Raw genomic sequence first — 25,312 nt, 5'->3', positions numbered from 1 at the left:
GGCTTCTGTATATGTGAGAAGGTATGGAGGTATTTATTTAAATATCCAGGTTTCTGCTTTCCGGAGCTTATGAGCTTTCAAAACCACATTTCATTAAAAACATCTTTAAGGTAAAGCACTTTAGGTCTGTGACCATCATGAATTTCATAGCTAGTTCTTGAATAGGCCATCTTCTGGCAGTGCTTTTTTTCTCCCCCTCCTTTCCTCTGGGCTCTCAGCTCCCTGCAGAGATTTCATTTTCCAGCTTTTGAAGACTTTTTCCAATACTTTGATCCTCATAAAAGATAAGGGTGCAACGAGACAAGATGCCATACAGACAGAGCATTTTCCGTCCTTACTGTAGATCTTAAAATACCAGATATTCATGGCTAAGCCTGAAATAGATGCTGTAACCCTCTTGGCAACTATGGCTTGGAGATTATTAGATAATACTGAGCTTCTTGATCTCTTTCTCTGAAAAGTGTTTTGGGGATTTAATTTTCTTGTGATGTAGCTGGCACTATTTGGTTACTGCTCGTTATTCTGCTGATTTACCATTTGGAGATAATGCAACTCTTCGGACATTCAAGAAGAACAGCTCTTGATTTGAACTGCCTTTTTGTTCATCTCAGGAATAGAAGAAAGAGAACAGTCTCACTTCTAGGACATGAAATACATGCTTATGTGATCACTGAAGAAATGCTGAGGGAATATGCTGCTGGATCCCACTTCTTAAGCTATTGCTTTGTTGCATTTTGCTAGATGCATAGCCTTTTTTGTGGGTCATACACAGATGAAAAATATTTATTACAATGCTATTCACAATTCTATTTTTTTTAATAAAAAGTTTTGTTTTCCTTGTGATTTTCCTGCTCTTTTTGACTTGTCTATAAGTAGCACTAGCACTAGTGTTTTTTTCTGGGAAAATCAGATATCTAAGATTTGGGTGTAGAATAGTGTCTACACCCATGTCATCCCTCTAATGGCTCCCACAAAGAAGATCTGAATGGAGATCTCCACATCTCCGCAATGGAGATCTGAAATCTCAATGGACTCAGGTTTTAGTTTTCCGTTTGAAATAAATGAGTCTGTTGCACAGTCCTAAGGATGTGAATGCAGCCCTCAGCCCAGGGCTTCACTGCTGGCAACATTCAATCTAGCTGATGTAAAGTCGTGTTTTAATACACCTTAGCAAGCTGCTCTCTATAGTCGGATAGAGAAATGCGCCTCGTGACCGTAATGGCGTTGGTAGACCTCAGTTAAGTAAAATAATTACTACAAAGTGATTTCCCTAATTCATTACAGAACTTTCATATTCTGATACTGATTCCTGCCATTTGATTCTTCAGGGATGCTATGTGAATGTGAACATCCCTTCCTACTCCCCAACATGCTTTTTGAGGCCACAGTCTAGGCGCCACTGAAGGTGATGACCAATTTTTTATTATCCCCAGAGTGCAAGAATGGCTTTGGAAATATTAGGGCTATTGGTAGAAAAAGCACTGAGTCTCCTCAACGCAGAAATGTAGTTTCATATCACCACATAAATAATTCCCCTTCCCGACAACCTCTTGATTTTCTACTTCCTCTTTGAGACTGCAACAGCTGTTTGCATACTGAAGTAAAAGTGAAAAGCCTACTACTTTTAGTTACTGTCAACGTTTGCAAGGCAGCACTATTAGTGCACGCGTAGTATCATGGAACTGAAGTCCATGTCTTTGTCAAGCTCCACCGGACAGCAGGAACTTACATTTGTCTTTTCCCAGCAGGAGAAAAGGTAAGTTACTGTTGACAGTGCAGCATGTCAGATGAGTGAGACAATGAAATGAGGGGCTATAAATATATTTTTAGATTCTGTACCTGGATGCTACTGTTCAAAATACCTGTGCTCAAATTCCTGAGTGGTTGATAGGAAGCTTGAAATTTTGCCACTTCATTAGAAAATAGGAAGTATGGTGGATAACAGACAATGTGAAAAGACCTGTCCTCTCTGAAGAAGCTCTGCTTTATATTTCTCTGACATCCAAACCAGAACTTGTCTAATCTAAGGTTAGTCATTTTACAAATCAGGCTTTTGGAATAAGCTAAGTCTCTCTCTCTGCTTCACTTTCATAAATACAGGGAGATAGTACCCCATGCTCAGCCCCCAATGCCATGAGTTGCTTCGGCACAATTACTTCCCAGTGTGACAGAGGAAGAATCACACTTATCTGAAAATACAACACATTTAGGTTACAAGAACTAGGCGAGAGGAAATCCTTCCAATCCTAACATAAAAAATGTAGTTAGATGCCATATTTGTAATAATCTTTTTTCCTTCACTTAACAGTTTGTGCATGCTACTTCAGTGGTTTCGGATATCTGGAAACGGATATAACTGGAGTGCTACCATGGATGGCTACAAGCTCTTCAGGAGGGATAGGAGAGGTAGAAGGGGTGGTGGGGTTGCCCTGTATGTAAGGGAAGATCTAAACTGTTTAGAGTTAAATGTTGGGGATGACTTAGTAGAATGTCTGTGGGTGAAAATCAAAGAGGGGCCTATGAAGGCGGATATTGTAGTGGGAATCTGCTACAGGCCACCCTGTCAGGACAGTGAGACTGATGAGCTATTCTTTAAACAACTGGGGGAAGTCTCGCGCTCACCAGCCCTTGTCCTTATGGGTGACTTTAACCTGCCTGATGTCTGTTGGAAGTATAACATGGCAGTCAGGAAACAGTCTAGGCGGTTCCTGCAGAGTGTGGAGGACAACTTCCTATCACAACTGGTCAGTGAACCGACTAGAGAAGGAGCTCCCCTAGACCTGCTGTTTGTGAGCAGAGAGGGTCTTGTGGGAGATGTGAAGGTTGGAGGACGCCTGGGGCATAGTGACCACGAGATAATAGAATTCTCAATTCTAGGGGAAGTTAGGAGGGGGAACACTAAAACGGCCAAGCTGGACTTTGGGAGAGCTGACTTTGGGCTGTTTAGAAGTCTGGTTAACAAAGTCCAATGGGAGACAGCTCTCAAGGGTAAGGGGGCGCAGGAGGGATGGTTACTATTCAAAAAGGAAATTCTGGAGGCACAGGAGCGAGCTGTCCCTGTGTGCCGGAAGTCGAGCCGCTGGGGTAGAAAACCAGCTTGGATGACAAAGGAGATTTGGGAACATCTCAAAAGAAAAAGGGATGTCTACAAGTCTTGGAAGAATGGGCAGGCATCCAGGAATCAATACAGGGAGGAAGTTAGGGCATGTAGGGAGATAATCAGGGGGGCAAAAGCCCAATTGGAACTTAGACTAGCCAGCTCCGTAAGGGACAACAAAAAGTCTTTCTATAAATATATTAATAACAAAAGGAGGGCTAAAGATCACCTCCAGCCCCTACTGGACACAGGGGGTACGTTAGTCACTAGGGATGAGGACAAGGCTGAGGTCCTTAATGCCTTCTTTGCCTCAGTCTTTAATAATAAGTTCAGCAGTTCCCAGGTGAGCTGGCCTTCGGTGTCTGAGTGCAGGGAGGGAGAGCAGATCGAAGCTCCTGTGATCCAAGAGGAACGGGTCAAGGATCTGCTCCTTCGGCTGGATGCCCACAAGTCTATGGGGCCTGATGGTATCCACCCGAGAGTCCTGAGAGAGCTGGCGGATGTCATTGCCAAACCCCTGTCCATTATCTTTGGGCAGTCTTGGCTCACTGGGGAAGTTCCGCTGGACTGGAGGCTGGCGGGTGTTACCCCCATTTACAAAAAAGGGCGGAAGGAGGATCCGGGGAACTACAGGCCTGTCAGTCTGACCTCGGTGACGGGCAAAGTCATGGAACAGGTTATCTTGAGTGCTATTAATGAGCACATACAGGTTAACCGGGTGATCAGGCCCAGTCAACATGGGTTTATGAAAGGCAGGTCTTGCCAATCAAACCTGATCACCTTCTATGACAGGGTGACCCGCCTGGCTGACGAGGGAAGGGCTGTGGATGTAGTTTTCCTGGACCTCAGTAAAGCCTTTGATACAGTTTCTCATAGTGTTCTGGTGGAGAAACTGGTAACTGCTGGCCTGGATAGGCACACCCTCCTTTGGGTTAAAACTGGCTGGATGGCCGGGCCCAAAGAGTGGTGGTAAATGGGGCTAAATCCGGCTGGAGGCCGGTCACCAGTGGGTTCCCCAGGGCTCAGTGCTGGGTCCAGTTCTGTTTAACATCTTTATCAATGACCTGGACGAGGGGATTGAATGTACCCTCAGTAAATTTGCGGACGACACCAAGCTGGGAGGCTGTGTCGATCTGCTCGAGGGTAGGGAGGCCCTTCAGAGGGATTTGAACAGACTGGATCGTTGGGCTGAGGCCAATGGCCTGAGCTTTAATAAGGCCAAGTGCAGAGTCCTTCACTTGGGGTATAAAAACCCCAAGCATCGCTATAGGCTCGGGGAAGAGTGGCTGGAGAGCTGCCTGGCGGAGAAGGACCTGGGGGTATTGGTTGACTACCGGCTTGATGTGAGCCAGCAGTGTGCCCAGGTGGCCAAAAAGGCCAATGGGATACTGGCGTGTATCAAGAATAGTGTGACCAGCAGGAGCAGGGAAGTGATCCTGCCCCTGTACTCGGCACTGGTGAGGCCGCACCTGGAATATTGTGCCCAGTTTTGGGCCCCTCGCTTTAAGAGAGATATTGAGCTCCTGGAGCGGGTCCAGAGAAGGGCGACTAAACTGGTCAAGGGGCTGGAAAATAAAACTTATGGGGAGCGGCTGAGGGAGTTGGGGCTGTTTAGCCTGGAGAAGAGGAGGCTGAGGGGAGACCTGATTACGGCCTATAAATACTTGAGAAGGGATGGTGGGGAGGTGGGGGAAGGGCTCTTTACATTAGTGATGGGAGATAGAACAAGAGGAAATGGGCATAAGCTTAGTCAGGGCAGATTCAGGTTGGATGTTAGGAAGTATTTCTTCTCTGAAAGGGTTGTCAGCCACTGGAATAAGCTGCCCAGGGAGGTGGTTGAGTCCCCATCCCTGGATGTGTTTAAGAATAGGGTGGATGAGCTACTTGAGGATATGGTTTAATGGGGATTAGGGATGGTTGGACTCGATGATCTCTAAGGTCTTTTCCAACCTAGAAATCTATGAATCTATGAATCTATGAATCTATGAAAATGAAATCTAGCAGGAAGCTACAGCAGGCTTAGCTTCAGTAAGATGCATTTTGTTTCCTAATGGCCAGGCATTGTCAGGTGCCCAAAAGTGCTCAGAAAAGCCTGGTTCGTGTGCAAAATATAAATTGAGTTATTAGCATTTGAGTTCAGGACTCATTCACTTGAAAAATGTAATTTTGAACCAGTCTCTTGTCCCGTTCGTGATGGGGCATTTAATTTTGTAGAATATGAATGCTATTACTAATAAGAATTACATTAAAGAAAAAGTAATAATAAGAAAAAAAGAATCATTGCTATTGACCTGCAGGGCTTTTCAAGGAGCAGCGTGCAGGATATGTGTCCCTTTTCCTTTTTGGCCAAAAAGGTAACTTTAATGTCCTTGAGTGACGTGTACCAATGGTGTACCATCCAAGCATGGGCTAAACAGCAAAATGGCAGATATGTGAACAGTGGAACTCCTGGTTTTGCAGCACCTTTTCCCTGTCTCCCTCTCCATCTTTCTCTGGTCCCAGACAGGTGGTTGCCTCAGCGAAGTCCCTGCCAGGTGCTGCTGGGCTCATGAGATGCCCAAGGCAAGTCACTGTTTCTTGAGCAATTGCACTGAGTTTTCTGTCTCCCTGTCCCAAAACACGAACACTTGAAGAAAACCAATTGTAAGCAGAGCTGGCTCAGAATGAGTAAAAAATGGTGATGGTGACTGAAGTAACTTTGTGGTACCTTTTCTGTCAGGTGGGAAAAGAACAAGCAACACTTTCGTTTTACTTCCAGATCTCTCAACACCTGCAGGGAAACTAGACACCTAGATACAGGGGAGGTGGAGATTCCTAAAGAAACAGGTGAGAAAGTTGTGGATGGAGTAGGCAAGTAAAGGGCTAATCAGAAGAGAAGAAACATAGCAATCAACAAAACAAAGCTTCCCTGAGGACTTTATGCAGGTAGAGAGTCTTCCTTGGTAGGACACTGGTATTCTGCAAAGGCATTTGCAGGGAATCACCGTGACTCCAGCTGAGACATCTATGTTTTACAATGTCTCTGGCAGAGGGTTATCTCCTGCCCATCAGGAGATGGGCAGGAGATAACCCTCCTTTGAGCCCATCTCAAAATGCTTATGGGCTCTGCATGACTTGCACATCATTCATGTTTTTCTGCCTTTTTCTTTGTTTTACTGTTAATAAATCCTTTTAAAAGTGTTATTAGTTGCAAAGTGTGTTTGCACAAATAGTTCTCCCTAAAAAGGCTATTTGTCTTAGTGTGGAAGGCCACAAAGCAAGCAAGGCTTTTGAGAGTTGGTGGCAGTGGAAGGTGAAGGTGGAGTTAAGAGAAACAGTAGGCACAAGCATCAGTTGGGAAGAAGTCTTAGGAAGATTCAATTCCCCCACTCTTACATTCTTACAAAAAGAGCACAGATCTGTTTGCTGCCATCTTTTCCCCTTTGCTTTTACTGAAAGTGTAAGGACAGCAGGCAAACTCAATTTTAATTGTTAATCACAGATCAAGCTCAATTCTGGCCCTATAAACTTTTCTCTCTCCTTCAAGTGTCCAGTCATCCAAACCACTGGCTTCTGACGGCAGCTAAAGAGATCATTGGAGTTTTTCTGGAAAAAGGTCAGGCTATTCAGGGATTACTTCATGTGATAGAGCTACGCAGGATAAGTTTACTGAGACAAAGAAAAGGTAACAGTGATTTAATTGAGATGGATTGCTCTGCACTAGGCAGCAGGAGACATGCCTTCATGGTCTGAGTCAGACCAGAACTATGAGGCAGGCACTTGTCATATATCGTCACAAACCAGCCAGGATTCACGAGACTAAAGTCACAGGCATTGTTTGTGTGGACCTAGAGCTCGATTCTGCCGAGTGAAGAGGAGCTAACTGAAGACAAAACAGTATGTGTGTCCCACCTGTAGCACCAATGCATGAGGAACCTGAAAAGACGCCACTGTATCCTCTTTTATGTCTCCCACTCATGCGGTCACAAAGTAGAAGATACAGTGATGAACAGCAGTATGGAAGCAAATAATACCCAGGAACAGTAAAATGTGCAGAGACATCTGTTGATAAAGTCGTTTAATACAATAAAATAGTTTGTGTTGGAAAGGAGCTCCGGTAGCCACCTCGTCTAACCTTCCACTCAGAGCAGGGCCAACTTAAACCCAATTGCCCAGGTTTTGTCCTGCCAAATTTAGTGTATTTGCAAGGATGGAGATTCACAACTTGCTGGGCAACAGCTAATGACTACCCTCATTGTGACTGTTTATTATTTTTTTTTTAAATATAATGTGGATATAGATTAAAATGAACAGGAAATGTGTTTGCAAATGTTAGGTAATCTCTCGAGGAACTGTTGTAAAATTAATCTGATGAAAATTAAGAACATGTAACTTGATAGTTTCATGAATGCAAAACAGTCCAAGTAAATGCAGGTTCAGGTGCCAAGGCTGTATGCTGCTCTAAATGGGTATAAATACAGCAAAAAATTATAAGTGTGTTTAAAAGCAGAATTTGAGCATATAAATTTTACAGAATGCTTTGAAAAAACTTGTTTGGATGCACGTTCTCAGCAACGCAGAGCACTGAACTCAGTATGTTCAGCATGAAACATCAGACTGAAACTGGAACTGCTCACAAATTCCTAAGAAACTTGGTGGTTTCCTTTTAACACAGTCAGTTGTTTTGTGTCATAAAGGCTGAATAAGATCAGCCTACAAGCTGTGCTCTCGGTGCGTGTTTTAAACGGATCGTGTGAGTTGGATGGTTGCTGCTATCGTGCAAATGGGATAGAGCTGCTTTGTAAAACTTGGAAAACCTTAGCCCTTACATAAACCTGGTTCTGCTAATGACTACCTAAAGATCGGATGTAAGTATAACGCTGCTAAAATGCAAATCTGTGTTCACTGTATTTCTGACTGATTGCAGATTTTTTTCCCTATATTCTTAAGATTCACTTAAATTAAGTTTAGTTTCAAATGGTTTGTAAGGAGTGGACTCTGATTCTGAACCAGAGATTGGATAAGTCCCAGATCCTAAAACACAGGTCCATATAACTTCAAACCCTGAGGAATAAAGAGTTTTAAAAGCTGAACCTCTCTTGCAACTCAATCTTCTGTCACAGGCAAAGTCAGAAGAGTGGTGCTACGCAGAAAAGCCTTTGCAGCGTACGCATGGGGCTGTTGCTGTTGTAAATATTTCTTCCTGAGTTTCAGGGAAGAGTTGTAAGGAGAAAGAAATCTGTATATATTTGTATCTATGTGTTCCTGCTTACTTTTTTTTCTGGTGGTTATTACATTTCCAACCACAGATGGTATGTTGTTTTGATTGTACAGCAAGTCTGGGGACTTTCACCTTCTGCATTCCTAGGAGGAGCACAGCCTAGGAAGATGAGAATATCTTGTGCTTCTCTGAAAAGTCTTTCTTTCTGTAGAAACTGGAGATATGAAAGAAAATTTGCAGTGTATCATGCCAAAGCGTTAGCCTGTATTGTTCAGTGCTGCTGCTAAGACCTGAAAGGCATGTGTTCTCATGTAGAATACACAGCTACTTTTTAAATGTAGTTAATGACATTTTCTGTAACAAAATTTCAACCCAATCTTATCCTAACATCTATGGCAAAAAATACTTATTCAAGGTTGCGTTAGAATTATTATATTTGATGTTGAACAAAAAAAGCGACAGTGAAAAGGGCACAACAGGTGACAGTTAAACACCGCAGGGAAAGTGAAAATTCACAGCAAGGGTGAGCAAACAAGGAAGTGAGAAATGGTGTCTCTTCACCTGAAAGCCGAAGTGAGACGGAGAGAAGGCTGAAATTATGCAAATAGGCTGTCACAGGTGATGTGAACATCAGATGTGAAGCAATGGACCCAACAGCGGGTCGACTGCATAGCGAGGTGGGCAACAAGGGACTCCAACAAGGGGGCAACAGCAGAGAAGGAACCGCGGGGGAGAGGGTGTGTGGGCGAGGTGGGTTGGAGAGAACGAGGGCAGAAGACTATGTCCACAAGACATACTGAGACAGGCCTGAGAAACGGACTTGGAACAAATGTCACTATGCATTGCTCGGTTTTCTATGAAATTCCTGGAATTGAAACAAAGCACCTTCTTTATGATGGTGAGGTACAGAACAGATGTAGTTTGTATGAGGATCTAATGCTGCTTTTTTTTTTTTTTTTTTTTTTTTTTTAAGCTGGATCCTTCCCTGAAAGGAAAATAAATTTAGTCATTTCATGAGGAGGTTGAAAAGGTTGTGTCTTTTGCACACGTGAGAGTGCTGGAAGGAAGATTTTGAAATAGCAAGATGCACAGAAGACAAAGGAGTTTCTGTTACAGAGAAAGGCAAAGAAAGCACACAGTGACTGGGACCCCTCAGTCTTTTGCAGTTTACATATGTGTAAGAGAAGATAGTCTGTTTTCCAACAAAATAAGTGTAAAACTCAGTTTCATGCAGGAAGATCTGAATTGCATCAAAACAAAGTAGGTTAGGCATGAGAGGGAGTCACGTTTGCCTGCTATTGCTCTTATGCTTTCTTTCAGCCAAAAGAAGCCGAGTAGAATGCTATGTTAGAACAGCTTGATTGCTTCTGGTATTCAGATGAGTTTGTCTTTCTGGGCATTGTGTTGTGCTTAGTGCAGGCACTACATTTGCAGCACGAAAATACAAAGGCTGTAGAAGGAGAGGGAATAGAGAAAGAATGATCTGAGCTGATCTCTGTAATGTTACAGAGTGCGTCAGTGGCAGAGCAAAAATGTTAAATGTAGGAATGAACAAATCAATAACAAGATCGTTGTTTCACATGTACAGTCCATCAGGTCAGGATTTCTCACTAGCCTTTCAGGTCACCTGCAACACCCAAAAGTGCTAAAGTGCTCTTGACTTGGTGTGGAGGTGGGCACAGCCTGGTGATGTTAACGTCCTCCCAGCTCACAGCTGTGGAGGGCAACGTCCCCCCTTTCTTCCTAGAACTTTGTAAGAACACCTGTGTTATACCTGCAAAAACTGGCACGATCACGTCATAAGTTCTGTCAGTGTGCTAACTTGGTCTGCAGGGAAATACAGTACAAAGGTCTGTCTGCAATTCCTACTTAACTTTAAATGACCAGGACCAGGTACCCTTTGCTTCGTCCTTTAGCCCTTCAGATTGAAGTCTGAGCGATTGTGGTGAACTTCTATGTATGCTTGACTTCTGCTTTAAAGCCAGTGTGCTTGGAAGCTTGTTTAGATTTTCAAACAGTTCTGACTATTCTTTATTCTTGTGGAAGATATACTCTTGGTCTACAAAACTCTCCTTGCTTACTGCTGCCGAGGGTCACTATGTAAATGTTCAATGTGTTTACTGTTCCTAATTGTCCATTGGCTGGAATACAAAAATTTTAATAGCCGAAATGATGTTTCCAGGAAAGGGTTATGCACGATTTGTTGGACTGTAAGGTCCCTGAATCGGTGACTGTGCCTCTGATCAACAGCATAAAGAAGATTCATCCTGCACAGGATCCTTTGTTATTCTTCTGTTGGCAGCATCCACAGAATCGTAGAATGGTTTGGGTCGGAATGGACCTTTAAAGTTCATCTAGTCAAACCCCCTGCCACGCGCAGGGACAACCATAGTGAGGCCTTTAACCAAAGGTGGTGCCAGAGGGTCTTGTACTAAGGTCTTATAATAAGATGTTCCTTTTATCTAAGAAAAGCACTATGATATTTCAGATACACAGATGAAAGGAATAGAATTGAATTCACAGTTCACATTATTCAGACGTGGGTTTAAATCTTTATTACTAAGCAGTGGCTGCAAAATATTCTCATTTCCATATTCCTTTGCTTACAAAGCTTCTTGCGAACTCTTCAATATTGTCAGCACTGTGGGAGCTGTCACTAACTGAGGTCAAATCAGTCCTAACACTTCTGACCACGCTGGTGCCAACCTCCCTCGTCAACTCGCTGTGGTTCACGAGTGCTCCCTGAAAATAAGATCTAGTAGGCATAACAATAGGCACATGCCAAAGAGACCTAAACAAAGCACAGCTACTTAAAAGAAATATCCTAGCTTTCGCTCAAGAGCTCCACGATTTAAGCATGTGGCAGGGTTTGATGTTGCCCTTTCACCACCACTGTTACCTCCTGAGAACGTCCTTATAACACACAGCTCTGTCAGGACAAACAACTAACTTCTGCCTGCAGAACTGAATGAAGTCTATACCTTATGTTAAAAATTGAATAACATGTTGAAAACAATATTGTGGCATAGAGCATACAGCTTGTGCAGTTTGAAATTGGAATGCCAAGTCCCTCCTTCCTGAGGGAACAAGAAACATCTTTCTCACTCCTTACCAGGAGAATTTTGGGCAACCACTTGAGGTTTTATGTGAACTGGTGCATTCCATTGGCCAAAAATTACTTTTTTTTTGGAGATGAGTGTTACAATCCCTGTGGGTATGTGAGCTGGGGCCAGGACTAAAGTCAAAGACATGATCAATAGAATCAAAAGGAGGAAAACTATACACAGTGTCATTTTTGACCTTTTGTGGAATTTTAGCGATTTGTTATCATTACCCTCTGGATTTCGCTCAGCATTCACTAAGAAAACTTACCAGAATATGTTCCTTTTGGGCCAAAGAGAGTCAAGTGTGGATTCCAGCTTTACTTTCAGTAAAATAAGAGTGCTATATAAAAATAGAGGATTATGTTCCTCTCTTTTTCCGTTCACATTGTCATGCCTTCGTTTTCATTGTTCCCACTCAAATTTTTAGTCTTGGGTCCTACATCCTCATTGGAACTATTGCAACTCATAAAAAGCCACGATGGTTTTCAGATGTCTAATGCTATCATTTTTCTCACCTCAACCCTCAAAGGTTTATTCAGCTTCATTTTCACAATCACACAGCACTGTGTGAAAACTTGCTTTTTCTTCTGTCTGTTTGTCTGGGAAATTCATCTACTGGCAGGACCCGAATTGCTGTTGAAATGTCATGCAACGTCGTTGTATTCTGGTCCTGACTGCGCCGCCAGAACTGCTACGTGCTGACTTTGACGGTGAAGTGTTCCTTTGTTATACCCCTGTCAGGATGTAACAGACAGATGATGAACACACTTTAGAAGTGGCCTTTTGCTTAAGGGAGAAAAAACCAGACAGTGCTGTGCACAAACTTGCTAGGATTGTTGTGTACAGGGGCTCCCAGGGCACGGTATATGTTCTACAAAAGACAGGGAGAAAATGAGGGCTACTCCGTAACAGCATGAATGGTTGGTAGTGCAAGCTCAGAAGAAATCACCTTCCAAATGATGGTGCAGACCTTCTTTATTAAAATGTATCAGGATGCCTGGCAGAGCCACATGATTAGGTTGAGTGAGTAGATTGCAGTGAGGTTGCATGACAGGTTGGTATCCACTGATAAGATCACGGAAATAAAGAAGGATGGCTTCAATATCTCTGCTGATAGTTCCTTGATTCTTCTAATACAGATCCTTGCTGAGCCCTACATGCATTCCATGACTCTGCTTTCAGTATCACAAGTGAAAATATTTCCCTGTATGGGTTCTTCTATTTGTTTATGGTGTCTCTCATGTTATTCTTACACTGATCCATCTGGTTAGGCAAGATTTACTCTTATTTAATAATTATGATTGATATCTGCTGGGGCTTTGATTATGTATCTCCTTATTTTTGTGCTATCATTTTACTCTCAGTAATATATATAGTTTAAAAAGTCTCATCCCCTGCATTATGCAAGATATATGCTCTGTGTTCTTAACGTACGCTGAGCTATAAAAAGAGAGCAGACCACCTCGAACGTCCCAGATGAGGCCAATCAAGGGATCTAAACACTGATGTGAAATACTGTTCCGTTCTTTGTTCGGTTCTTCCCTCTGTGTTCACCTTCTTCTAGGTAGGCTGTTTGGAGAGATGAGCATAGCAGTAGATTGAGGATAGCAAATTTCTCTATACTATTAACTGTGAAACATTGTGGTAGCTACATAATGGGTGAAATTTAACCTGGCTGCAAGGGTAGTACAGGATCTTTGTTTCTGCACCCAAGAAATGGAGAAACTGATGCTGATACTGTTTATATGTCCTTTCTCATACAGGTAAAATAATTACAATTCATCACACATTAAGTTGTGGCATCTCAGCCAGCCCTCTGATAAAGGTAATTATCTTTCATTTACATGTAATAAGTCTGCTCACTGTAGTCAGCATATGCACATTTATGGTAACATACATATCACCTTTAGCGTGACATCAAAAGATTGAAGTCTCAATTTCCACGAAAAGTCCTCTAATTTTGGCTGCTAACCTTGATAAAACTTGAGCCTGGCTTTCTGAGGTACTGAGAGGTCAAGAAAACCAGAGCCAGAACATTTCAAGCTGAGCCATAAATGAATGGGGAAGTAAAATTAAAAACCCTCTTCAGTAAGTCTAGCTCTGGGGAAGTCTAAAATTGCTCCTTCTCTTCTTTACTTCCTTATGCTTATTTCTGTATCTCCTTCACTAATTTTCCAGATTATAATATATGTTAGCACCCTTTATTCAAAGTAATTCTTCCTTCTTATCTATTATCTCATCAGTTTTGTTATAAATGTCTCTGGTTTCGTTTTGGTTTGTTGTTTTTGGTTTTTCCTTTTTGTGTAGATCTGTAAACAAAAGTACAAACAGTAGTTTGCTTGTTACTGGAACAGGAAGATACTCTAAAACTGGACTTTCTCATTTTGCGTTATCTTAAGGCTGTTGATTCACTGTCAGTAACACGAGATGTTTTGTACATGTCAGGTACTGCCACATGCAAAATGAAAGAATTAGCAGCACTAAGTCTTAAAATCTAACCCACTCTGAAGCAAACTTTAATTTACCCACCCCAAGATTTCCAGTACCTCCCACTGAGTTCCAGATATCTGTTGATTTTTGAGGTTAAAGAACTTGGACAAGTATCCTCAGAAAGTATGGAAAGCAGAGTGGAAACAAAACCACGGTTAGCGATCTTGTAAACTAGACAGGTGTTAGTGCAGGCAGTTAAAAAAGTCTGCCTGTGCATGTTCACGAAGTTCTTCTGCATGTGAGAAGCCAACTGCAATTGATTTTTATTAATCATGGATAGAGTTTCAATGTGAAGTTATAAAAGCACTGCGCTGTCAGACTATTTAAGCCTGCCTGCAAGCTGCCGATCCTGAAATCCTCGCCGGTCAAGCTGTAGAAACGTGCTCTTTCCCTTCATTGCCACAGGTCGGTGGTTCATATTCCATGTGTGTGCATGGCCTGTTTTAATCAGCATTTTCCTCTTCTCTAGTGATGGTTTGGTATTTGTTTTTATTCTTGCTGATTTTTAGCGGCGATGGGCTTTGAAGGCTCGCGTGGCGCTAATCCACCTCAGAAGGAGGAGTAGTTGTTAAAAGTTCTGATGCACCCTGCTTTGGTTTCAGATCCCTCTGAGAAAATGTTCCAGATCCTCGCAATGCTGTTGCTGGAAAAGCAGCTTTGTGTGATGTCAGGTGAGAGAGAAACTGCCTTTCAATTCCAGCAGCAGCAACAACGCAGCGAACGCCGCTGCGCCCTCGGCACACCGGCTCCCCCGGCACCTCAGGGACCCCTGCACGGACAGACAGCCATGCCTGGAGCCTCGGCTCTGCAACGCCTTACAGAGGGCACTGTGCCCTCATCGAGCACGGAACAGATGTCCACCACTGTCCTCAAGCAGCCTTCTTTAAAGCATGGTGTGTTGGCAGCTGGGGCATCAGCATTAGCAGGCATGGCTGCGAGAGGGAGGATGACCAAAGCGCCCTAAGCCAGCTGCAAATTAAAAAAACTTCAAGCTGAGGCAGTGTGAAGTAAAACCACGTGTATTCCCCTGTCCCTGCCTGCAGCAGGAGCAGCGTGGCTAAATCCCAGAAGGGGCTTGGCACTCTTTCATGTTATTGTTTCCCTCATTACAGTTGTACTGAAGTGTATAAACAAACATTGCTAAGAGGAATTGAAGCTTTCCCTGAGAGTATTTCACAAACACATGAAATAAAAGTAATGCATAAACAGTGGCATGAACTTCTCTTTTGAATGTCACTAAATATCCCCAAGTGCTTCTGAATTAAATCTACCCATATGTGGTACATCCAATGCAGAAAGTAGTAACAAGGTATATTGAATGATGTATCTCCTTTATCAAGGCACTTTAAAATGGTAAAATATTCATAACAATATGAATTTCAGATTTGGTGAATGGCTAAGAAGGTTATTTTGATATACTTTCTGTAATACTGTTCTGCATATCTGAGAAGATGCGTGGGATCAAATGGTACTCACATGGTCCCAGGCTTGTGGGAGACTAATTTTGACATAGCAGTTCTTCCATGTGTGCTTCCACAGTGCAAGCCTATTTGTTTCACGGGAGCTGCACCAGATTTTCTCGTTGTAAAGAATAATGAAATTAGATTTTCTATTTCCACAATTAACTGCTGCTTTTACTAGAACCCTAGGACATGCAAGATGCAATCATAGTTTCATAGAAGTGCTCCCTGTGTAATCACTGACTCAGCCTTAAGTTATTTCTAAAATCTGAAAAAGAAACCTCGCTTGTTTTGCCCTTGTCTTTCAGACAGTGTAATCACCACAGAATACAGATGATTTGCTACAAATTCTACTGACATGGTAAAAATGTTAGTGTGAATAGGGACAAAAGTGCTTAAAACTTTTAGTCAAACCAGTAACGATATGCCTGACTACCCACCACCTTTTTGGCCAAGTTTAAAGAAAGCCAGAACATGCTTTAATACCACAAATGAAACTATTTTCTTTCCCTACTATAGCTTTATTTACAGTTGAAGTTCCTCAACAGCTATACGTTGTGGAGTATGGGAGAAACGTGACCATGGAATGCAGATTCCCTGTGAATGGCTCGTTAAACCTAGGGCTCCTGACTGTTGTTTGGGAGCAAAAAAGGCAGGGCCAGTCGAAATCAAGAGAGGTGTACACACTCCGCAGTGGGAAGGCATTCCCGCCATCCCAGCATCATGATTACGTAGGAAGAGCAGCACTTCTGCACGATGAACTGAGATTGGGACGAGCTATCCTTCAGATCACCAACGTGAAGATCACCGACGCGGGGTCCTACCTTTGCCTTATTGACTACCAGGGTGTGGACTACAAGTACATCACTTTGGAAGTAAAAGGTTAGTGGCTGAATGGAATGTAAGAGTACATTCATTGACTTGTCTCCACTAAATTCTACGGGCTTGTAGAATTTTATTAATTTGGAGGAATTTGTTACTAATTTATGGTTTTAAAATAGAGGGAGGTAGATTCAGGTTGGATATTAGGAAAAAAATTTTTACCATGAGAGTTGTAGAACACTGGAACAGGTTGCCCAGAGAGGTGGTGGATGCTCCATCCCTGGAGACGTTCAAGGCCAGGTTGGACGAGGCCCTGAGCAACCTGATCTAGTTGGAGATATCCCTGTTCCTTGCAGGGGGGTTGGACTAGATGGCCTTTGAAGGTCCCTTCCAGCCCTAGCGATTCTATGATTCTATGATTCTATGATTCTAATTCTCTCACCAAGACCCAGTGCTCAGCGCCCAGGTGAACTGAAGCAGTTGTCTTAGTCCTGGTGAGTCTTTGGTTCAATAGCCAGCTGAGCTTCTCTAGGAGCAGCCTGTGCCAGAGAGGGAGAGCGACTGCTTCCCTCCATCCTTCATCCCTCCTCCTTCTTCCCACACCCTCCTCTCCAGTGCCCCCACCCCTTCGCCTCTCATTTGACCCCCTGCCCTCTTGGGCCACCTCTGGCTGTTCCCAAAAGTGCTTTAATTTACTTAGGAGCCCCGCTGCAGCTACTCAAGTGGCTGGGAATTCCCTGAGTGACTGTGGTTCCCAGAGCAAGGACGTGATTTTCAAAGTCAAAGATATAATCTTCAAAGCCAAATGGACATTAGTAATAGAGGTGTACGCTACCGGACAGCAGGAGAGACCAGTCCATCGAAAGGCCTCTGGCGTTCCCACTAACTGCAGTACGTCCCTGTGATAGAAGGAAGCATTCATCTTCCACCCAGGCATTTAAAAAATGAGCTCTGCCAAATGCAAAAATGGATACAGCCATTTTTAAGACCCACATTGGTTCCCCTGAGCTGTCCTCACAGAAATTCCGAGTTCGTTTTGTTCTAATACGATTAAAATACCACACTTGTTTATAACCGATGGTAAAACAAACATTAAATCCAGCCTTTTTCTTGAAGTGGCATATTCGAAAAGTGAAAACAGAGTCCCACGAGACTTCAGTTGTTTCCCCTGTATTGATAAATTATAAATTCAGCATCAACTGCTGCCTCACGTAAAGCAGCAGAGTAAGTTTTGTCAATGTAGGTGTGAGAAGGATTGAATAACCAATATTGGATTGTTCTACAAAACATCCTTCATCACTTCAAATAAGCACATCTCAGATACAACCATAGGCAAAATATGGCAGTAAAGGGAAGGAGAGAAAGTGAAGTGGGAAATGACTATCGTTGCGTAAAGTAATTTCACTCAACTTCTTCTTATACAGCATCCTACAAGAGGATAAACACTCAAGTAATGAGAAAACCAGGTGAAGATAAGTTTGGTTTTGTGTGCCAGTCAGAAGGCTTTCCTCTCGCAGAGGTTTTCTGGCGAAATGAGAAGAACTTCAATCTCAGCGGATCTGCAACTACCACCTATACGCTGACCACAGATGGCCTCTACAATGTCACCAGCATCCTGACGTTCACACCAAGTACGAGTGAGAACTACAGCTGTGTGTTCTGGAATAAAGAACTGAATGGAGAAACTTCAGCTCACATTGCCACTTCAGGTTCGTACCACCTTGAACTTGTACAAGACAGAGAGTGTATACATCACGTCCTATGACCCGTCTCTGGAATTCATTTCTAGAAAAAAGTCTAATATTGATGCTCTGGAAAAGAAACAAGCCAGTATTACTTATGCCTTTGAAGCCTCAGCTAGGTTGCACTCCAACAAGCCAGCCTGTCGTTTTTCTGTAAAGTTTAATTTTAGGGTAGCTCCTATTATTTGGCTGCCAGTACAAAGGAAATTCTTTAACCTGCATGGGTGTCTTCCCTGATTTAGACTCTTAACTAATTGTTCTTCAAATGGGATACAGCTAAATTGCAGTAGTGCTCTCTCAAATGCCATACAAATGAGTGATTTGACTCATTTTTTTGTAAAGCTTCTTATAGTAATATTGCAGAATAAAGTATTCATAAAATGAGTGTAAAACACTATGTTGGTAAATTTTAAGAATCTTTTTTCAGTCAGAGCAAGACTTTGCAGAATCAGAACTGATAACTTCATAAACGATGCCTGTTTCATGTTATATATTTACTTTCTTTTCATGTTTTTGACAGCTTTAATGAGTACACAGTATACTGGACAAAAATCCCTGATCTTATTTATCATCCCCACATGTGTGATGGTAGTTATCCTTACCTCTGCATTAATAATCTTTCAAAAGAGAAAATCATTCAAGAATAGACAACCCCAAAAAGGTACATTTTATTTCAGCTAGTGGATCTTTTAGCTCGTTACTTATTTTTCCTGTGAACGACATTTTGGAAATTTTAATAACTCTACACATGCTTGTGTGACTTTGGTCACGTCTTGTTTCTAGATGCACTTTGTTCTAAAACGGGATCTTAGATCATTTGGGTTGAGTTTTATTTTTCTCACTGTGTTACTTACATGAGACAAGGTGTATAGGTAGATAATTTTTTTTACCTCATCAGCTACTAGTCTGAAAAGAACATGAAAAAACTTTGGCTGGGGTAAGGGGGGGCGCTGTAAAAACAAAATCTGAATGCTGTTTTCCTTCATGCCTACAAAGACATTGTAGCTACAGCATATGGCACAGAACTTTTATTTCTCCTCTCCATTGAGGCTGTATAACTAAAATGGTACGCTGTACTGGACAATTACAAACAGTGTTTCTTTCCTTGTTTGCAAGTGCAATAGTGGAAAACTAATAAAGCAAATAGGCTGTTATTCTAGTCTTTTCTTGCATACGAATAGACCCCAGTAAACTCAGACAAAGGTATTAATTGCTACGAAACGAAAGTCTTGCTATTAAGGACTTCAGAATTTGGTTCGAAATTTGTAAAAGGAAAGAAGCGTAGAGAAGTTTATGTATTGGGTACGAGGCAATAATAAACTTAAATGTGCTTAAAGCTCAGTTTAATCTAAAAGTTTGATGAACTGTATTGTTTCTTTCCAATCTAGGAATGCTTAAACTAAATTTGTATACATTTATTTTAACAGATAGGAAAAGAAAACTGAACCCTAACATGGAAGATGAGACCAGTAAGTCATAGGGTTTTCTATACTGATGCTTACAGCTTTTTCTTGCTTACAGCTAAAATTTTTGTAAATCTATAGATGGCAGCTTAAATAACATTACATCAAAATAGAGGCTAGTTTTGAATCTAAATCCACCTTTTCTTCACTTTTCTAAAAATGCAGTATCTAACGTAATGACTTTCTCACAGGTGATGTGAAATTCTATAAAAGTTTGTTTCCTTTCACTGAGATGCAGAGAGCTTGCACACCTGGCTCACTTTACACCTCTGTGTCCTAACCACAGTTCCATAGCCTCAGCTGAGTGGGATTCACACAGCAAGCTGGTTGTTTTGGAAGGCATCAAGATTTCTGTGGTAATAGTCTGTTATACTTTTGGCTCAAAAAGGTTTTAACAACAAATAAAATGATACCTCCTTTATCTGGAATATTGGATCATCCACTGAGCCACTTCTCACCTTATGAGTATGTGACCTTCCTAGATATCCAGGAATTTCTAAATTGCAGAGAAAAGGTAATGCCTAAAAAAGTATCAGGATGCAAATAACTGTCCTGTAGTAGAACTGAATTGAAAAAAAAATAAACCACTATAGAAAACTATAAAGCAATATGACAGGAAAGCTCTTAAAACACCTACTTACATAAATCAGTTTTGTTACCTATAAATAGAAGTGTGATGGGTTAATGCATTGTCAGGAGAGAGGCTGTGGCCAGTGTTAGGCACGGTGGCATTGGGTTCAGCTATAATCCCTTGGTGTCCAAGCAAAGGGTGCCTAATGTGCTCCAGGAATACAAATGATTCTCCCCCAAGGAGCAAAACTGGAGCAAAACTGTGATGCAGATCACAGAATCATGGAACAGTTTGAGTTGGAAAGGAGCTTAAAGATCATCTAGTTCCAACCAGCCCCCCTGCCATGGGCAGGGACACCCTCCACTACACCAGGTTGCCCAAAGCCCCATCCAACCTGGCCTTGAACAATTCCAGGGAGGGCACAGTCACAACTTCTCTGGGCAACCTGTTCCAGTGCCTCACCAGCCTCAATGTAAGAAAATTCTTCCTGTTTCTGGACACATAGGCAGCGTTGGGCTTTTCTGAGGACAGGATTTACTTGAGAAGCCACCCGTGTTGCTCATTGCCAAAAAAAAAACAGATCAAGAAGTCATCAGACTGAAAAATAACTTCTGTAGGTGAAATGAAAACTAGGGACTGGACGGAAAGAGCACGATTTCACTGATTTTCTTATCGCCTCCGATTGTGGTGTTTGCATCTCACCGATAGCTGTCCAACCCACTGCCACTGGTAAATATTACAGTCAAAATGACACTCTCAGAAAAACACTTTCACCTTTCAGAAATCAGCAGCTGCTGCAGTCAAAGGCCCTTTCTTGTTTTTCACATGATGGCGTGAAACTTCAGTGGAGTTATGGCACATGCAAATGGGAAAAAGCTCAAGGCAAGCTTGAGGGAGAACAGCGCTGGTGCGTGCCTGGGCGTGATTCCAGCCCGGGTTGTCCGAGCACAGCGCGGCTTCCCGTGGCTTTTTGTATTACTGTTGTAGAATTTTTTCACTCTGTAGCCTCCTTTGTGCACTTACTGAAATGAAGAAATTGAAGGAGAGGGAGCTGCTTTTTGTGGTTTTGTTTTACTTCTTCATTTTAATGACCGAAAATCTATGTGCAACATGCAGTAAGTCATATGACAAACTTTATATTTCTCAGCATCATGTATTTTTAAGAAACGCTGGAAAGAACCTTTTTTCCATGATGAGTAGGTAGTTGAAGCATAAAAGCCACAGATACTTTACCAGAGGGCCTTGGAAATGACCCACATGGCCCTAGTTACAGGAACAAGGATTGTTCATGTTGTCATTTTAACTTACAGCTCAAGCTGTATCAGCACAGAAGATGTAGGACATTCGACCTCATCGCTGAAGTCCCAGTTCTGCAAACTTTTATTCAGATGCACAGATTTTACTGGCGAGCATTCCTGTGGATGCTGTCTAACCAGATTTCAGTTTTGTTATTTCATTGATATGGCTGATAGTCAGTGATAGCTTTGACGTAATAGAAAACACAGAATTTGGACCACAGATAAGAGAGAATTCTTCCCTCTGAAAAGATTGCAACAGGATGTCTTTACAATTGATGGCAGCTTTAAAGAGCCATAGTTACTTCAGCCAGGACCAAAAAAGCCTGCACACAATGAAGATGGAGCTTTCACTCTTTACCACTCACTTATTAAAAACAGGCTATTTATTAAATATTTATTTAATATTCAATATATTAAATTATTGCAGATTTTTCAGTAACACTATTCCATTTTCTTCCTTTAAGGAGATGATTCTAACTCTCAAACTGAGGCATTATACTTGTCAACCGTCACAGCGTCGAGAGACAGTGGGAATGCGGGTCTGTGAAAACTTCTCATCTCACATGCCGTAATTTGCACTTTTTGTATCTGTTTTTGGGGACTTCAAAGGAAAGTTACAGCACTTTAGCTTTGGGATGAACAGTGAACTCATGGGGATTTATTGGCACTGCAGCAATGGAAAGCTATGCCTCTTCAGATGCTATATCTTGAAGTTACTGAGAATTATGCTGTCATGAAATGTGGTTTACCATTGTGAAGGGGTTATCTGAGTGCCTTGTGATACACTTTACTTTTGGACTTACTGTCGCTCAAGGAATTTTTGTTTAAGAATATCTTTATTAACTGTTCCAGTCTCGGGAATGGTGCTTGGATTCAAGCATCTTGTAGGAATTTGAATAAAAGCTATATATGCCATCTTATGTCTAAATGGTCATCTTTCAGATGGAGGTATCATTACATGCCTGTATCTCATTTCCAAACTTTCCAACACATTAAACTGGAAATTACTGCAAGTATCCACCAGCATGGCAATATATGGAAAACATTTCATATCACAAAAGCAATAAAAGGTTGAAGTTAAATCAAAGGACAGGCAAAAATAACCCCAACACCAACAGTAAATCGACATTATGTCACAGAAGATAATTTTAATGCACAGTCTATGTAAAACCCCGTAAGTAAATCAAGTAAAAAAAGGTGAACTGTGATGCTATGCCACATGACAGTAAGAAGTTTTACATTTGAACTGATTACTCAACAGAATTTTCTTTAGGAGGAATTTGGAAGCAAAAGTGAAAATGAAGCTCAACTAGAGTTATTACTTATTTTTAAACAGTAATTTTAAATTTTCTCAGAGGAAAAGATGAGTCTTTTCCATACCAGGCACTTACCTGTTTTACTTCTTGTTACTGGAATACCTAACAATGCCTCATTCAACCCCAAATACGCTGTGTGCTGGGCACAGCTTCTACAGTGTCAGTTTTGAAAAAACACCCCACAGGGAAGAACTCTGTCTCATAGATAGTCATCAGAGAGTGAAGCAAGGGCACCGAGTAGCATTTGTCACTTCAGTTTTGGAGAGCGCTGGCTGTGGTGAGCTGCATTTTGTCCTAAGATAGGCATAACAAGATTGGAGAAAGGTGTTCACATGGAAACTACTTTTGTCATTATCTTGCTGTTGGAAGAGGGCTACCTGTTTCACAGAAAGCATGGTATCAGTAATGTTAAGGTCTTCCTCATAACACTTGCTCTGGATTTAGATGGGAGCTGCTTCTCCAGTGTCACATTGCAGCTATTTATTCCAGCATGACGTGGACCTACAGTGCTGCTATGAGAGCAGAAAGACAGCATTCGCACCGCCTCCTGTTCCACCAGGATAGCTGGTTTTAAATAGCAGGGCTGCTGTTGATTTTACTGGTGGAAGGGAAAAACGCATCTCTCTCTGTCATCTCTGCTTCAGTACCTATGCATTGTACCTTTAAGTTTGCATTTGTGGCCATCGGATTCAGCCGAGACAAACCCACACTAGGCTTGCTATAGCCTTGCTGACACGGCAAATCAGGTAAGTGTCAGAGACTCTGAGGCAGCTTCTTGAAGCATTGCTTAGCTTCAGATGCACCAGCAGCTTGGGAACTGCCCTGGCTTGCACCATCTAGTAATACTCAGGGGTCAGTGCATAAGGCCAAGCGATTTCTCCTTGTGCCAGATTTGTGCTCTGCTCAGAACCATGAGCCCCTTCTGTCAGCCACAGTGAAAAAATCTAACCCTGTTCCTGGAAGGGCTTCATTTTGCATTTTTCTATTTCATTCTTTCCTCATAATCATAAAATAGATATAATTGAAACTGAATTTATGTGGACGAATGTAAACAGTACATCACAGCCTTTGAAATTAGATTGTGGCAATCACCATCGTTCCTCAGCAAAAGGAAAGTCGTCCTGACTTTATCTTACACTGCTGAGCAAGTGTTGCCTTGGCGTGGGCAGGGAAGAACAGGTGTGGGCAGCACTCGCTCCCAAAATTACAACCACAGCAATCACTACCCTGCTTTCCTGCTTGATGGTCTGTACGCTGAAAGGTTTCACCCGGCATCCCGCGGCAGGGGCAGTTCAGCTTTGCACAGCAACCCCATGCCCCATCCACCTCACTTCATGGGAAAGGGGCAGTAGGACTATTGTCTGTGACGACCATAAGAACACCCAGAAATCCTGCCTTTACAAGTTTCTGTTTCTACCAGCTCCCGCTGGATACTTACGAGCCGCAATAAAAACAGACCAGGATGATGGTCACATCTCAGTAAGTGAAAGTTAGCTTGTCAGCAGCTTGGCCAGTCCGTATGTGACTCTGAACTCATGCATGAGTTGGTTTTTTACTGTAAACCATTGAGCATATGATATGTGTGTGATATCATGAGTCTTTGTTCTTTCTGCTTCAGCTACTGTTTTACATGCTGTTGTCTTGAAACAGCTGAAGTAAGAGTTTCCAGATAAACTGCCTGTGAAATGTTTGAAGGTTTTTGTTTTCTTTTTTTTTTTCATAATTTTGAAGTTTACAGTGAATCAAGAGCTGATATTATTGGACTATAAAATATTAGATATTTTTAGATGTAACCTAAAGATGTGTGAAAAGGTGTGCAAAGAATCTACTCACTGGTTTATAGTCATCAAAATCATAATTCGCTGAATTTTAATGATGATAATATTTTAATATTTCACAAGCACGTATAAAAAAAAAATGGTTTTAAGTCCTGAATTCTTCTCATCTGGCTAAGGAACACTACTTCAGCAGGCCTCTGACCTGCTTTACTATGCGTGAGATATTTGCTATTTAGCACAGGAGCAACTGGCAAATTCTGTGATTAGTCTTCCTACCCATTCCTCACCTCTGCTATATACCATACATTTTAAGCGCCTGCAGTACGTCCCTCTGGGCTTTTCTACCACAGCAACATTTTTAACATCTGTAAGTTGCAGCTTTCTCTGTGATTAGGAGCACAGAAGAGAGTAAGGTTAGCTCTGTTTTGTACCGCGTTCACTTTCATACCAGCAACAGCCTAAATCCACTCCATTTGCTTGATTTCCATTGGCTGAAAGCAACAGTTAACACCAAGAATGTTAGTGTCTTTGGAAAAGACTGAAGTGGAAGAGGGATTTCTAATGCTCAGTTGAAATGTAAGTCTTACGAGACTTGTATCTGCACACCAGAAAACTGATTCTGACCACAGTGTACTGGGAACAGTTGTAAATGCCTTTTAGAGGTTTGGACTGTCAATGAACAAAACCCTATGACTTTCTTAAGAAATGGTAAAGTCATCTTTCCTTGCAGAGTTTCTTCCTTGACCTGACAGAAACATGCCGCTTGCCACCAAAACCAACACCTTCCTACTTCACGAAATAGCAAAGAATCATCATTGCTGGAACAGATCTAACTTCAAAGTCGGATTTTCTTTCTGTGGGAGTGGATATCAACTAAGTGACCTCCAGAAGTTCCTTCTTACCCAAAGTGACCTTTGACTGTACATTTGTTGTTCAAATGAGTTTCTATAGCCTTTGTAACTACCTGACTT

General features: G+C 42.0%; 1 protein-coding gene across 1 annotated transcript; it reads left to right on the top strand.

Moving 5' to 3' along the window:
• The first annotated feature begins 14,507 nt into the window (after window positions 1–14,507).
• On the top strand, window positions 14,508–21,794 carry LOC104371784 (programmed cell death 1 ligand 2). Its single transcript, XM_086629804.1, has 6 exons — window positions 14,508–14,562; window positions 15,871–16,233; window positions 17,598–17,882; window positions 18,436–18,576; window positions 19,343–19,384; window positions 21,712–21,794. Exons 1-6 carry the CDS (start codon window positions 14,508–14,510, stop codon window positions 21,792–21,794), a joined length of 969 nt encoding a protein of 322 aa, XP_086485930.1.
• The last annotated feature ends 3,518 nt before the right edge of the window (window positions 21,795–25,312 follow it).

This window comes from Tauraco erythrolophus, chromosome Z (assembly GCF_009769465.1).
Source record: "Tauraco erythrolophus isolate bTauEry1 chromosome Z, bTauEry1.pri, whole genome shotgun sequence".
NCBI classification, from domain to species: Eukaryota; Metazoa; Chordata; class Aves; order Musophagiformes; family Musophagidae; genus Tauraco; species Tauraco erythrolophus.
This window is presented reverse-complemented; position numbering and strand designations above follow the sequence as displayed.

Coding starts and splice junctions, on each gene's coding strand:
- LOC104371784 (XM_086629804.1), top strand. CDS start 14,508: ATGTTCCAGATCCTCGCAATGCTGTTGCTGGAAAAGCAGCTTTGTGTG. Junction 18,577..19,342: donor GAATAGACAACCCCAAAAAG/GTACATTTTATT, acceptor TTATTTTAACAG/ATAGGAAAAGAAAACTGAAC. Junction 19,385..21,711: donor TAACATGGAAGATGAGACCA/GTAAGTCATAGG, acceptor TCTTCCTTTAAG/GAGATGATTCTAACTCTCAA.